At 36.8% G+C, this 15,876-nt stretch overlaps 1 protein-coding gene across 22 annotated transcripts in view; it reads right to left on the minus strand.

The window, feature by feature from the left end:
* N4BP2 (NEDD4 binding protein 2) overlaps positions 1 to 15,876 on the minus strand; it is a 107,349-nt gene that overhangs the window by 72,103 nt on the left and 19,370 nt on the right. For 16 of the 22 annotated variants that reach the window (XR_010322113.1, XM_023549813.2, XM_023549811.2 and 13 more), the window contains 4 exons: positions 10,435 to 10,478; positions 8,280 to 8,624; positions 3,029 to 4,187; positions 13 to 137 (listed from right to left, as the gene is read on the minus strand). Coding sequence is in view for 21 of the 22 variants with exons in the window: in XM_023549813.2 (XP_023405581.1) it covers positions 13 to 137; positions 3,029 to 4,187; positions 8,280 to 8,508 (1,513 nt within the window). In the remaining variant the exon portion in view is untranslated. The remainder of the gene's footprint in view (positions 1 to 12; positions 138 to 3,028; positions 4,188 to 8,279; positions 8,625 to 10,434; positions 10,479 to 15,876) is intronic. The other 6 variants (XM_003411308.4, XM_023549815.2, XM_023549814.2 and 3 more) reach the window with 1 other exon arrangement.

Raw genomic sequence — 15,876 nt, forward strand, 5'->3', positions numbered from 1 at the left:
GTTTATGCTTACCACGATGCTCGTTCCATTCATGTGCTTCTCCTAAGTATTTTACATCAAATTGATACTGTCCATTTATGTAAAAATAATCATCAGTACTAAGAATGACTCCACCTGGATTATCTTCTCGCAAAGTCCTGTGAATAATAAATAGAATTGTTTTCATCAGTTTTTCTTCCTAGATTCTCTCCCCTAATTTTTACAAGATCATGATCCAAATGAAAAATTCAAGTATTACTATTTAAAGGAGTGAAAATATTGTAATATTCAAACAAATGATATTAGGAATTCTCTAAGCAGAAGTTTGACTCCCAAGAAAATTGACCTAACATAGGTCTATTTGGTTTATGTAAACTATTGATCATAAATTTTTAAAAGAATGTTATGAATGAAGTTTGAAGATCAACGATTTCTTAATTATCAAGAAGACCTCGTAATTAAAATGCTTTAGAATGCTTCAGAGCTCTATCAGTCACACACATGGCCTACTTCACCCACTCAGCGTAGACGGTCACTTCAGATAGGCGGGTACTAAGATGGAAGAGACGTTCAAAAGTATATAATGTTCTTTGCATATTGTTATAAATTCGGTGAGTATGCCAAAAACATTTAAAGGTACAGCATTAACAGATGATAAATTAAGAAGTTAAATAAAATTATATACAAAATTAAGACTGGTTTTCTTGATACTTCTCTGATTCTGGAATTTTATCTTCGACAGGTGGGATTTGTGCAAAAACTAAGCATACTAAATCTAGAGACATTACTAACACTATCATTCTTAACCATTTGTAAAATATCACTATTTATCCTCTCTACCTAAAATACATATATCTAAATTTCAACCTCTTTTGAATTTAATTTTTTTTTATGTGCTAGGTGGAAACCCTGTTGGCATAGTGGTTAAGTGCTATTGCTGCTAATCAAAGGGTCAGCAGTTCAAATCTGCCAGGCACTCCTTGGAAACTCTATGAGGCACTTCTACTCCGTCCTATAGGGTCGCTATGAGTCGGAATCAACTTGATGGCACTTGGTTTGGTTTTTGTTTTGGTATGTGCTAGGCACTGTTCTTTTTTTTTTTTTTTTTTTTTAGGCACTGTTCTAAGCACTGAGAATGTATCTGTGAACAAAAAAGACAAAAACCCTCATCCTCATTGAGCTTAGGAGCCCTGGTGGCAGTGGTTTAAGCGCTTGGCTGCTAACCAAAAGGTCAGTTGTTCAAATCCACCCGCCCCTCCTTGGGAGAAAGATGTGGCAGTCTGCTTCCATAAGGATTTACAGCCTTGGAAACTCTATGGGGCAGTTCTACTCTGTCCTGTAGGGTCACTACTCCAATGAATGTTCACTTGATCCCACTTCTAAGACTCCTATACTTATCTTCTTCTTTTATTTGTAAATTCCCCCTCCTCTGGCACTTCTTTTGCTTTTAAACATGCATATACCTCAGCTATCTTAAAAAATTCTTTAAAGATACCTTTCAATTATTATCCAACTTCACTTCTTCCCTTAAGTGCTTCATTTTCTATGCTTCCTTAATCCTTTACATCTTCTGCCCTCACAAAACAACGAAACTTTTTTAAGACACTCATTCATGATCTTCTTTCCAAATAAATCCAGAAGCCCTTTCTTATCCCCCATCTTCCGTGAGCTTGCACACAGGTTTGATACTGTGAACCATTCTCTCCATGAAAACTCTTAGCTTCTATGTCTTTGAACTAGCCAGTCACTTCTCCTTATTCATTCAAAAAATATCAAGTTTCTACTTTGTAACACTTCTTTCTCTTCCCATTCTCTAACTGTAGCTGCCTCTGATTGGAAGGCCCCTCAAACCCAGTTTGTCAAAACTTAGGGCTCTATCACCTTTTAAGGTACCACCTGTGATTTCAATCCCTTTCATAAAATGTAAAACCATGACTGATTTGTAAATTCGTAATACTAAATTTGAATGTTTTATTATTATTCTTGTTATTAATCAATGAAAAGACTATAATACAGGTCTATGGGAAAATATGCTTATAAGCGTATGAGCAGAATATGTGGAAATTTACAGAAAGATAAATCCAAAGAAAGCATATTAAAAAACAACTGAAACTGATCTTGTCAAGGACATTCTCCATGTATAGATGCATATTCACTAACACTACATATATCCAAGATCAAAAAAAAAAAAGCCTAACTGAGAACAGAGAAGGGCAAACAGTTAAACTTTGGAAAAAGAAAGAAGGAAGGAAGGAAAGCGTGAGGGTGGGATGGGAGGGACAGAGGAAAGAAAGGAGGAAGGGAAAGGAAGAACTGACAATAAAATATATTAGGTGTTAATCTTCTGGAATTTAAAGAATAAGGTGGGATGGTGGACAACGAAAACAAACTCTTTAAGGAGTGCCCCTGAAATCACAAAAAACTGCCTCTAAATTGACTCCAGTCTCCCAGACCAAGGCATCCACGGATTTGTCCACAACCTACCATAATTACAAAAGGGACCTGGATGGCTATATGAAATAAAAAAATGGAGGGTACTGTATTTGCAACAAACAAATTCATTGAAAATTAGACGCGCTCTGAGTCCTGATGATTCATTCTAAACTCTTTCCCCTCAAATTACACATTTCTAAAAGTAATATTTAACAACATGCTACAATCCCAAATTTCTAACTACCAGTAGAATTCTTCTATTTAAAATCTCCTTTCCACGAATTCAAAATCAGTTAAGATTTTCTACCTCTATAATGTCATCCTTCTCCCAGTAAATAGCTTCCACATCAAGTTATTTCTATTAACTTCACATGCTCACAATCTTGGACGCATCTTTGATTTTTTCCTTCATTCTCTCAAAAATATACCGAGACGAAAACGAAGTCTGAGGCAAACAGTGCTATTAGCTACAAAGTTAAAACAAATTAGTAAATGGAAGTATTTTAGGGGTTATCAACATCTCCAGTAAGCAATGTATCTCCTATATTCACACTATCTATTATAAATGTCTGTGTTCATACATTTTACTCATTTCAAACTCAATTAAACCTCATACCTTGCCAAAAAAGATTTTCCTGATCCTGGAAGCCCTCTGAGGAGAACAAGAACTAGTCCAACATAAGATGTTTTCTTCTTTCTTACAGCCTGAGAAACGGGACTTTCTTGTATCTGATAAGCACTTGTTCCTTCTTTATTTCTCCATACCTTGGTTTGTGAAGTATGAGAAATAACCGGGGATGGAAACGTGTAGCTGATAGGTCTCCAGTGTGCAGCTGTGGTTACAACGGGAGTTACAAAACCATGGCTCCCTTGAATCGGGTCAAAAGCAGGAACTACTGGACTCCAAAACTGTGAAGGTGAACAAGGCGGCAGCAGTAAAGGGAAAGGGGTAAGTACTGGACAGCAATTCACTTCCTTACCCTTTGGTGGCAGTTCAGTAGGTCTGTACGGCTTGAAAGTGAACTCTTCAGAAGGTACTAACACATTAGGGACAGGAGTAGATTTCTGATCCCCATCTGTAACTAGTAAATCAAGCTCTGGATTTTGCACAGAAAGATTTAAAGGAGGCTGAGGTTCATTGGCATCCAAGTCTACAGGGGCTTGAGAGAACTGAGTCTGAACACACTCAGATTCTAAAAGTTCTTCCTGTCTTTGACTGAGATTGCTAAAGCCCAGGATGGAGTCATTTGCTACATTTAAAGAACTACTTAGAAGACAATCTTCTGGACAGTTATCTTCCAAGGTCAGTGTATCATCCTTTAAGAAACTTTTGGACTCATTCAAAACTGAATGTGAAGTTAAGGAGTCTGAACTTAATGTAGAGGCAGAATTCTCTAAAATTTCATTGTTCAAATCCTTATTTTGTACGGAAAGAATGGAAGTCACAGTACTTGAATCCGAATTTATACATTCACTGCGGTCACTCAAACTACGAACATCTTGCAAAGGCAAAGATGAGGACACTTGGCCATCAGGAGGAGGCTCCAGTGTCTCAAAAGCATTCTCTATGATGCAATCAAAGTCTTCAGTTAGCTGTGTGTCCAAAACAGAATACATTTTTGAATCCTCGTTCTCTTTTTCAGGACACTTTTCCATTACATCACTTCCTGCTATAGTTTCTTGGTTCTCAGAAGCAAGTAAGCTGCTTGAAGATGATTCTTGTTTCCTGGCATCAGTAGCAGATAATTCTAATAGACAATCCATGGCATTTTCAACTGTCCAAAAACAAGAACAAATATGTATGTATTGAAAACAGTAAAATAAAATTTGATTAAAATCCAGGTAAAATTATAGTGGAATATAGAAAAATTTATAAATATTCAACTCATTTTTTAAAAAGTAACTATTCTACCAATATACCAAAAAAGGCCAATGTAAATTAGCAAAAGATCTGAATTATGGAAACACACAACGTTGTTACTTTCAGACCAACAGTAATAAACTAGACTAAAACTCTGTCATCAAATAGATATTCTTTGATAAATTTGTTGAGCAAATATATAAATATCTGCTATTGTATATACAGGGTTATTTATTAAGGTCCTAAAACCAGGCCATTTATTCAACAAATATTTAATTTCCTTCTAAGTATTAAGCATTTTAAGTATTCTCCAAAGAAGCTTAATTTATATTTAAGCATTTTAAGTATTCACCTAGTAAGTATTGTCCATGCTACGGATTTCATGTAAAACAAAAAATATTTATGAGCACCTACTACAGGTCAACAAGCCCTGGTGATGCAGTAGTTAAGTGCTTGGCTGCCAACAGAAATGTTGGCAGTTTGAGCCCATCAGCTGCTCCACGGGAGAAGGATGTGGCAATATGCTTCTATAAAGAACCCTATGGGGCAGTTCGACTCTGAGGGGAGCCCTGGTGGCACAGTGGTTAAGCACTTGCCTGCTAACTGAAAGGTCAGAGGTTCGAACTCACCAGCCTCTCTGTAAGAGAATGATGTGGTAGTCTGCTCCCATAAAGATTTACAGCCTTGGAAACCCTGTAGGACAGTTCTACTCTGTCCTATGAGTCAGAATCGACTCAATGGCAATGGGTTTGGTTTTGGGTTTAATACATATCAGACACAGTCTGCACTTTAAGTGTTCAAAGATGAATAGGGTATACTCTTTATTACCCTCAAGAGATTTTGCTGTCTAGTAGAGGAGACTAAAGGCAATTACATTATAACATAATATGATAAAGATTAAGTTGACATTGTTAATAACGTAAAAATGCCATAGCAGCTTACAGGAGAGTAATGAAGGATTTCACATAAGGTGACAGGTGAACTGGGATTGAAGATTAAAAAGAATTTTGCCAGACCCAGAAGAAAAAGCAAAGCCAGTCATGACACCAAACAGCAAGTTCTAATAAGAGAAGTTAGTTGGAGTGTGGACACATGATGGTAAGGTGGATGACAGAAGAAGCTAAAAATGGAATGGGAGACTGGGTGGAAAAGGGGAGGGTCCTGTACGTCATGTTAAGGAATATCCATTTTACTTCCTAAAGAAATCTGAGGAGAACCTATCAGCCACAGCACCTACGTACCAAGCCCTGGGCTAGAAGCTTTATGCATATCACCTCACTGAATCATCAAATAATATTATGAAGTATATTAACTCTATCAAATAGATGAAGAAAATGAAGTTCAAAGAGTATACTAACTTGCCCCAAGTCACACAGAGCTAGGACTGGTGTATCTGACTCTAATGCTGAGCTCTTTATGTTATGAAACAAATGGGGAGCCATTAGAAATTTTAAGCATTTGAAATTTGAATTTTTTGTTTAATTGTCTCACTTTGTTTTAAGGAAGCTAAATCTGGAAAAAGCACAGCACAGTAGGCAGCAGCTCTGGGTATGGAGTCAGAACATACTAGTTTCCCCCCTTGCTGGCTATAACACTTTAAACAAGCTATCTAACCTCCCTAAGCCTCAATTTTCACATTTGTAATAGCGGGTAACAAAAGTACCTATCTCAATAGGTTGTTGTGAGAATTAAAATAATCCATGAAAAAGTGTTATGCATAAGGCCTGGCACTTACTAAGCTCCCGATTAATGTTCCCTTAAGAAGAAAAACAAAAGCTAGTTAGGAGATTATAGTAATACTGCAAAGGGTGGAAGTCCTAAAAATGGAAAAAATAAAAGCTAATATGAAACATGTCTATGAGAAAATCTACATGATTTAGAAAATCACAAAAGAGCTCAACCGAATAACATGTACATAATGAAAAACAACACTAAGTTAAAGTAAGAAAAAGGATCAAGATACAGCTCCATATTGCAGAAAGTTCTTAAACAGGTTTTTGGAATATATTAAAACCATAATAGAAAAACAACCAAAATAAATAAATAATGTATATATGAACTAATGAACAAGTATGTACAAAAATATTTAAAGCTCCTCTTTATAAAAAAAAAAAAAATGCAAATTAAGAAAGGGTGCAACTTTACTCCTGTTAAAATCTTAAAAATAATACTTCGCAATGCTGAAAAGGCTGTGGTGAAACTGCTATACTTATACAGTGCCAATGGTATTACAAATTGGCATACCTCTTTGGTAGGCAATTTAGCAGTATGGTTCCAAGAAGCTAAAACCGTTCTTACGCTCTGACCCAAGAGACTGAAACTCTGGGACTGAGAAGGAAAAAGGTATTCCAACAAGAAATTCTTTGCAATATTAATCATTCGTGGAAAACTTATATACAGTCAAATAAATTAGAACATACAACTCAGTACAGTATTAGAAAACTGTTAAAAATAGATATTGCAGCAACACTGAAAAAATGCTGTATTGCTAGGTTAAGTAAAAAAAACAAAATAAAAATTTCATCAATGCTGTTATTCAAACACGAAATTTCAAGTATATATGAACATGGTCTAGATAAGATTGGGGGGACTATTTTTTAATTAGGATATGAGGGTAATATATTTTTCTTATATAATTTCCCGCTGCTATGTATGGAAACCCTGGGGGCATAGTGGTTAAGTGCTACGGCTGCTAACCAAGAGGTTGGCAGTTCAAATCCGCAGTTTCCAGCGCTCCTTGGAAACTCTGTGGTGCAGTTCTACTTTTGTCCTACACAATCGCTATGAGTCAGAATCGACTCAACGGCAGTGGGTTTGGTTTTTTTTTTTAATGTTAGTGTATACACAACAGTATAAGCAACAAAAAAATTTTAAATGATCAAAATTAGAAAATAAAGATTAAACATTGAAGCCACACTTCTTAGATTTGGTACACTATGATTTCTGAGAATTACGTGGACCTCAAAATGACTGAAACTGGAAGTTTATCACACCTTACCAAAACTTCCCAATCCAGAATTTTATACTAATCACGGCCAATCACAGCTAAGCATCAACATCTAATTTACTCATACAGTCAACTTTGATAGAGTTCCCCTCTGTCTACAAACATACTTTTAAAAAATTTACCACAATTTATTAATAGCTTACCATACTGAAGACTTTACTCCAAAAAAATCAAAAAACCTCAATTCGCACGAAAGAAAAGGCCTATGAGCCACATACTATTATTTTTCTCATTAACTGTCATTTTCTCATTAAGAAAATGAGACCCAGAGAGGTTAAGCAGCAGAGCTAGAAATCCAATCCAGGTTTTTGGGCTCCAAAATCAATCTTCTGAAATCACAATGCTCTACTAGCCTCAAGTGTTAATCGGCTCTTAGTCTCTTAATTATAACTATTCACTTAATAAGTATTTACTGCGCTCCTACTATAGGTCATTTGCTATTTTAAGGGCTGGATATACAATAGTAAAACAAAAGACTTTTTAAAATCTCTGTCCGTATGCAGCCAAACGTTCTAGGACAGTGGTTCTCAACCGGGGACAATCTTGCCCTCCAGGGACATATGACAATATCTGGAGATATTTTGGCTGTCACAATTAGGGGGAGGTGATGTTGCTACTGGCACCTAGTGGGTAAAGGCCAGGGATGCTGCTAAACATCCTACAATGCACAGACCATCACAACAAAGATTTTTCTGGCCCAAAATGTCAACAGTGCCAACCTGTTCTAGAGAAAAGATAAAGAGAAATAAAGTAGGGAATATGATACCTATACATGCATCTTACATCTAGAATTATACATTTCTTTAAAAAAAAAATGCTTTATTTTTCTTCATATTTCCCATGATACCAAACTTAGTGCCCTGCCCAGAGCAGAAGTGCAATAAGTGATAAACAAAAAAGAAATAAGACAGGTCATTGTCCTCTATTACTATTGGTCATGGCATAGTACATGAAGTCTTCATAGAAGATGCAAAGTATTCAAACTCAACTTTTTCTCACCTTTGAAATCACATTCAGAAAGCATCAAATATACTACATCAGGGTCCAGGTCAGAAAACATCTCTGAAATACTGGTGAAGAGTTCGTCCTGATCAACTTGGATCCCACACATGGAAGGATGAGTAGTGGTTGGCTCCTCACGGCTAGCAACACCGGGTACGACAACTTCCTTAGAGTTCGCAGTCTTCCGAAATGGATTTCCCCCAAGATTTTTCCTTCTCCTTGGCATTCTGACATTTGAAAACTAAAATGTTTTCCCTTTTCTTATTTAAGATGCTTGATACTTAAGGCATTCCTCAAAGAAAACAGGGTTCTGTATCTTGTACACTCCAGCAGTAATAGGACCTAAAATAGAAAGCAAGTAGAAACATTCAGACTATATAATTAGATTTCCATTCCTAAAATTGGAATGACGTCTTTATTTAACTCAGAAAGTACCATCAACTCTGACAGCAAAGCCAAAAAAGCAGTCAAACAGTTTCTCTCTCTAAAATATTCAGGTTTTTGCCAGGATTGAACATGTCAAAAACTAAGATGTTAAAATTTAATATATTTTCAGAACACTGAGTACACTGTTTTAATACTAATATTTCATAAAATACATAAAACCATGTCCATAAACATAATTAGAATGACTCCAACTGAGCACCTACACTTGGATATCTAACAGGTATTATAAACTTAACATCTCCAAAACTGAGCTTCTGAACACCCCCTTCAAACCTGCTCTTCCCAATCTTTCCCATCTCAGTTAACTGCCACTGTATCCTTCTAACTGCTCAGGTCCAAAATCTTGGAATACTGCTGGGCTGAGGGCTATAGGGACCATGGTCTCAGGGAACATCTAGCTCAACTGGCATAACAGAGTTTAAAAAGAATATGTTCTGCATTCTACTTTGGTGAGTAGCATCTGGGATCTTAAAAGCCTGTGAGCAGCCACCTAGGATACTCCACTGGCCTCACCCCTTCAGCAGCAAGGAAGAATGAAAAAAACTAAAGACGTAAGGGAAAGATTAGTCCAAACGACTAATGGGCCACATCTACCATGGCCTCCACCAGACTAAGTCCAATACAACTAGATGGTGCCCAGCTGCCACCACTAACTGTTCTGACAGAGATCACAATAGACGGTCCCAGACAGCTGGAGAAAAATGTAGAACAAAATCATAACTCAAAAAGAAAATCCACACTTGCTGGCCTGACAGAGATTGGAGAAACCCTGAAAGTATGGTCCCTGGACACCCTTTCAGCTCAGTAATGAGGCCTCTCCAGAGGTTCACCCTTCAGCCAAAGATTGAACAGTCCCATGGAACAAAACAAGACTAAAGGGACGCACCAGCCCTGGGGCAGGGACTGGAAGGCAGGACGGAAAAGGAGAGTGCTGACATGTCGTGGGGTTTTTAACCAATGTCATACAACAATTTTTGTACTGTCTGATGAAAAACTAGTTTGTTCCGTAAACCTTCATCTAAAGTTCAATAAAAAATATATGTGTATATATACATATTTTTCATCTTGGAATAATCCTTGGCTCCTATCATCCCACATTCAATCAGTAAGTTGACTTCGTCAGGGCAAGCCCCAAAGTGGACTCAGAGTATGATCACCCCTCAGCATCTCACTGCTGCCACCCAAGACCAAGCCACCAGCACCTCCTGCCTGGATTACTGCAATAGTCTCCTCATCAATCTCCCTGCCTCCACCCTCACCCCCTTCAGTCTATTTAGACCAGGGGCAAGACTGACTCAAACTACAGGCCAGATGATACCTCTCTTCTGCTAAACTATCCATTAGTTTCCCATCTCATCCAGGGTAAAAGTCAGAGCCTGTTACCATTGTACTATCATCCCCTAGTATCTACCCTTCACCCACTCCACTCAAGCCATACTTAGCGCCACCTTGCTCTTTTTCAAACACACCAGCCATGCTTCCACCTGGGACATTTACATCTTGGTTCCCCCTCTACCTGAATACCTTTCTCCTATGTATCTATAAGATTTATCCCCTCACTACCTTCTTATCATTATTCAAATGTAACTTTCACAAGAACTCAATCCTCTAATACCACTTATCTATAAGATTTATCCCCTCACTACCTTCTTATCATTATTCAAATGTAACTTTCACAAGAACTCAATCCTCTAATACCACTTACCCCATCTTCTCTACTTGATTTTTCTCCATACCATTTATCACCTTCTAAAAAAAAATAATAACATACTATGTTTTAATTATTTATTTATTGTATTTATTGTTTATATTCCCATAAAGTATAAGCTACACAAGAGCAAGAACTCATATACCTGAATTAGAACTCCAGACAGGCTACTTCCTTTCCCTACTTAGATATGTCTATCAGACATTTCATACTTCACATGCCCAAAACTCAGTATCTGATCTTTTCCCCCAAATCTGTTCTAATCGTTTGGTCTGACTACCTCACCTTTCACCTGTATTCCTACAGTAGCCTCCTAATGATCCCCCTGATTCCACCCTTGCCCCCTACAGTCTATTTCCAACATTTCTCCAGAGTGATCTTTACTCAACATTAAGTCAGACAAAATGAGGGTCTGCTCTAAACCAGCAGTTAACCGTGTCATTCAAAGTAAAAGACAAAGTTCTTAGAAAGGCCTACCTCCCTACTACCTCTTCATGTACCCTTCTCCAAGATATTTGCATTGCTAACTCTATCATCTCCTTCAAATCTTCGTTCAAGTGTCACATTCTCAATGATTTCTTTCCCACTGCCCAGTTTATAAGTCGGAGTTGAACTGACGGCACTGGGTTTCTGGGACCCAGTTTATAATCATATCCCCCTCTGCCTCCAGCCAATCTCCCCTTTCCTATTAACCACCCAGTGCCCTTAACACCTTCTAACATACTGTAAAATTTATCTTTAAACTTATCTTGTCACATCTCTCTCCACCTTCTCAAATTGTACTGTCCAATGTTGTACAGGCCACATGTGCATATTTAAATTAATTACATAAAATTTAAAACTTTATATATTATGGTCAGATAAAGTACATTTCAGGGCAAAGAAAATTACCAGAGACAGAGAAGAACATTACATAATGGTAAAAGTATCAATTCACCATGAAGACACAGCAACACTAAAGGTGTGTTGCATCAAACAGAGCTACACAATAGGTAGGCCATTCTAACTAAGCAAAAACTGATAAAACTGAAAGCAGAAACAGAAAAATCCACAATTACAGTTGGAGATTTCAAAGCTTCTCTCCCAACAATTGATAGGACAACAAGACAATAAATCAGCAAGGATACAGAATTCGATACCACCATCATTTAACAAAGAGTCACTGTACCAAAAAGAATTTGTCAACATTCGACCATTTCCAGAGGTAGCATATGATCAGAAACCGATGGTACTGAAGTAAGGAGTCCAAGCTACACTGAAGGTATTGGCAAAAAACAAGGTTCCAGGAGTTGATGGAATACCAACTGAGATGTTTCAACAAATGGACGCAACGCTGGAAGCGCTCATTCATCTATGCTAAGAAATTTGGAAGACAGCTACCTGGTCAATCGACTGGAAGAAATCTGGATTTACTCCTATTCCCAAGAAAGGTGATCCAACCAAATGCTGGAAATTATCGAACAGTATCATTAATATCATACTCAAGTAAAATTTTGCTGAAGATCATTCAAAGGCAGCTGCGGCAGTATATCAACAGGGTACTGCCTGAAGTTCAAGCCAGATTCAGAAGAGGACGTGGAACAAGGGATATCGTTGCTGATGTCAGATGGATCCTGGCTGAAAACAGAGAATATTGGAAAGATGTTTGTTTACCTGTGTTTTATTGACTATGCAAAGGCACTTAACTGTGTGGGTCATAACAAATTATGGTAATATTGCGAAGAATGGGATTTCCAGAAATTTAATGTTTCCCCGTGAGGAACCTGTACATAGACCAAGAGGCAGTCGTTTGAACAGAACAAGTGGATACTACGTGGTTTAAAGTCAGGAAAGGTGTCTGTCAGGGTTGTATCCCTTCACCATATCTATTCAATCTGAATGGTGAGCAAATAATCCAAGAAGATGGACTATATGAAGAAGAACACAGCATCAGGATTGGAGGAAGACTCATTAACGACCTGTGTTACGCATATGACACAACCTTGCTTATTTAAAGTGAAGACGACTTGAAGTACTTACTGATGAAGTTGAAAGATCACAGCCTTCAGTATGGTTTACACCTCAACATAAAGAAAACAAAAATTCTCACAACTGGACCAATAAGCAACACCACAATAAACAGAGAAAAGATTGAAGTTGTCAAGGGTTTCATTTTACACCAGTCAAGAAATCCAAAGACCCACTCCATCAGGCAAATCAGCTATAAAAGACCTCTTTCAAGTGTTGAAAAGCAAAGATGTCATCCTGACAACTAAGGTGCGCCTGCCCCCAAGCCAGGGTGTTTTCAATCGCCTCACATGCATGGGAAAGCTGGACAATGAATAAGGAAGACTGATAAAGAACTGATGCCTTTGACTTGTGGTGTTGGTGAAGAATACTGAATATACTACGGACTACCAAAAGAACAAACAAATCTGTCTCGGAAGAAGTACAACCAGAATGCTTCTGTGAAGCAAGGATGGCAAGACTAGTCTTATACACGTTGGGCGCATCATCAGGAGGGATCAGTCCCTGGAGAAGGACATCATGCTTGGTAAAACAGAGGGCCAGCAAAAAGGAGGAAGACCCTCAACAAGATGGACTGACACAATGGCTGCAACAATGGGCTCAAGCATAACAATGATTGTGAGGATGGCATGGGACTGGCCAATGTTTTGTCCTGGTACACAGGGTCGCCATGAGTCAGAACCGATTCGATGGCACCTAACAACAACAACATCATTTAACAGGATCTAATATTGGCACAGTGGTTAAGTGCTCAGCTGCTAACTGAAAGGTCAGTGGTTCAAATCCACCAGCTTCTCTGCGGAAGAAAGATGCAACAGTCTGCCTCCATAAAGGTTACAGCCTTGGAAACCCTATGCAGCAGTTATACTCTTTTACAGGGTCGCTATGAGTCAGAATTGACTCGATGGCAATGGACTTGGCTTTTTTGGAATAGGCGTTTATAGAACACTCCATCCAATAATAGAATACATATTCTTTTGAAGTATCCACAGAACATATACCAAGACAGATCATATCCTGGGCCATAAAACAAACCTCAGCCAATTTAAAACAGTCAAAATCATACAGAGTATGTTCTCAGACGGTGGTGCAATCAAAATAAAAATCAATAACAGAATGATAACAGGAAAATCTCCAAATATTTGGAAACTAAACAACATACTTCTAAATAAGCCAAGAGTCAAAAAGGAGGTCTCAAGGAAAATTAAAAAATATGTTGAACGTGAAAAGGAAAACAGCCCATATCAAAATGTGTAAGACACGCTAAGCAATGACAGGAAAATTTACAGAATTAATTGCATACATCAGAAAAGAGGGAAAGTCTCAAATCAACCATTTGAGCGCCTACCTCAAGAATCCAGAAAAAGAGCAAAATAAACCCAAAGCTAGGAAGGAAGGAAATAATAAAGAGCATAAATTAATTAAATTAAAAATGGAGAAAAATCAATGAAACATAGAGCTGATTCTTTGAAAAAAAAAATTAATAAAATTGACAAACTTCCAGCAAGAATGGCAAAGAAAAAAAATCAAGAAGGCACAAATAACCAATATCAAGATGGAACAGGGGATATTCTTAGAGGCAACAAAAAATTGTAATACTACAAAACAACTGAAGAAACAGGGTGGTAAAAATGGCTAAAATGGTCAGCTGCTAACTAAAAGGTTGGAGGTTCAAGTCCACCCAAAGGCATCTTAGAAGAAAGGCCTGGAGATCTACTTCCAGAAAAGTCAGTCATTAAAAACCCTACAGAGTACAGTTCTGCTCTGACACACATGGAGCCACCATGAGTCAGAATCGACCCAGCAGCAACAAGTTTTTTCAAACTATACAGGCAAAAAATTTGACAACTTAGATGAAATGGACCAATTTCTCAAAGACCACAAACTATCACAACTCGCCCAATATGAAACAAATAATAACCCTATAATTTTTAAGGAAACTGAATTCATAATTTTAAAGCTCAAAAAAAAAAAAAAAACCCTATGCACAGATGGTTTCTCTAGAGAATTCTACCTAATATTTTCACAAAAATTAACACTATTCTATACAATCTTTTCAGAAAATAAAGGGGGAATACTTCTCAATTCATTTTATGAAGTTAGTATTATCCAGACAAAGACAGTACGAAAGAAGAAAGTTACAGACCAATATCCCTCATGAATACAGACACAAAAACCCTTAATAAAGGGAAATAGAATTCAGCAATATGCAAAAAGAATTTTACACCATGATCAAGTGGTGCTTATTCCAGTGATGTAAGATTGGTTCAATATTCCAAAATCAACGTAACTTACCATATTAAAGGGTTATATCATATGGGCATATCAATCAATGCAGAAAAAACATCTGACAAAATTCAACACCCATTTATTATAAAAACTCAGGAAAATAAATACAGAGGGGAACTTTCTCAACTTGATAAAGAGCATCTTTTAAAATACCTACAGCTAATAGTATACTTATTATAGTATACTCAATAATTTCAGCTGAATGAATGATGGGTTAAGGTGGGCAAACAAGAACCCAGAACAGGCACACACAGGAACAGAATTTTAAGAAAAAACACTTAATAAACATAAAAAATGTTTAACCTCACTATCAATAAATGGAATTAAGAGAGAATATTGTTACATTGCCTCTTAAACAAAAAATATGATTTAAAAAATAATAGTAGCCACTGTTGGCAAAGTTATGGCAAAAAAAGGAATTCTTACATACTGTGGTGAGTATAAATGGGCATAACCTTTCTGGAAAGCAACCAGGACCATGTATCAAAAGAACTTAGATTACATATATTACTATTTAGATTACTTCCAGAACTTAATCATAATACAATCACAGATTTACATAAATATTTACACAAAAATGCTCAAAAGACAATTATTTCTAACAAGGGAAAAACTAAAAACAACAAAGCATTTATCAAGGAAGGAATGATAAAATAATTTCTGGAAGTACAATTTATTAAATACTTAACATATGCCAGCTAGAGTGCTAAAATCATGATTTCATTTAATTCTTAAAACAACAGGTATCAGTATGCCTATTTTACAGATAAAGAAATTAAGGTCTAGAAAAGGTAAGTATCAGGCTTAAGGCTGACGTACAGTTTTGCGTAGCAAAACTGGGATTTAAGCCCAGGTTTGTTAGACTCCACTAAGTAGAATACCTCTTTAGATCCTTAAGATGGAGATTTAAACAGCAATTCAAGACTGAATTTTGAATAATATTTAATTACAATTTTTTAAGGCAATGTTAGAAAAGAAAGCAAGACACAAAACTAAATATAATCTATATGTAACACCTCAATGGGACTTGATTAAATTAGGTGAAAATATTAGACTGCAATATCAGACTGGAAAGGAGATTTCTATATAGTAGAATAATGACTTAAATTTTTATATACGACTTTGTATTTTCCAAATGACCTA

Source organism: Loxodonta africana, chromosome 5, assembly GCF_030014295.1.
Source record: "Loxodonta africana isolate mLoxAfr1 chromosome 5, mLoxAfr1.hap2, whole genome shotgun sequence".
Classification (NCBI taxonomy): domain Eukaryota; kingdom Metazoa; phylum Chordata; class Mammalia; order Proboscidea; family Elephantidae; genus Loxodonta; species Loxodonta africana.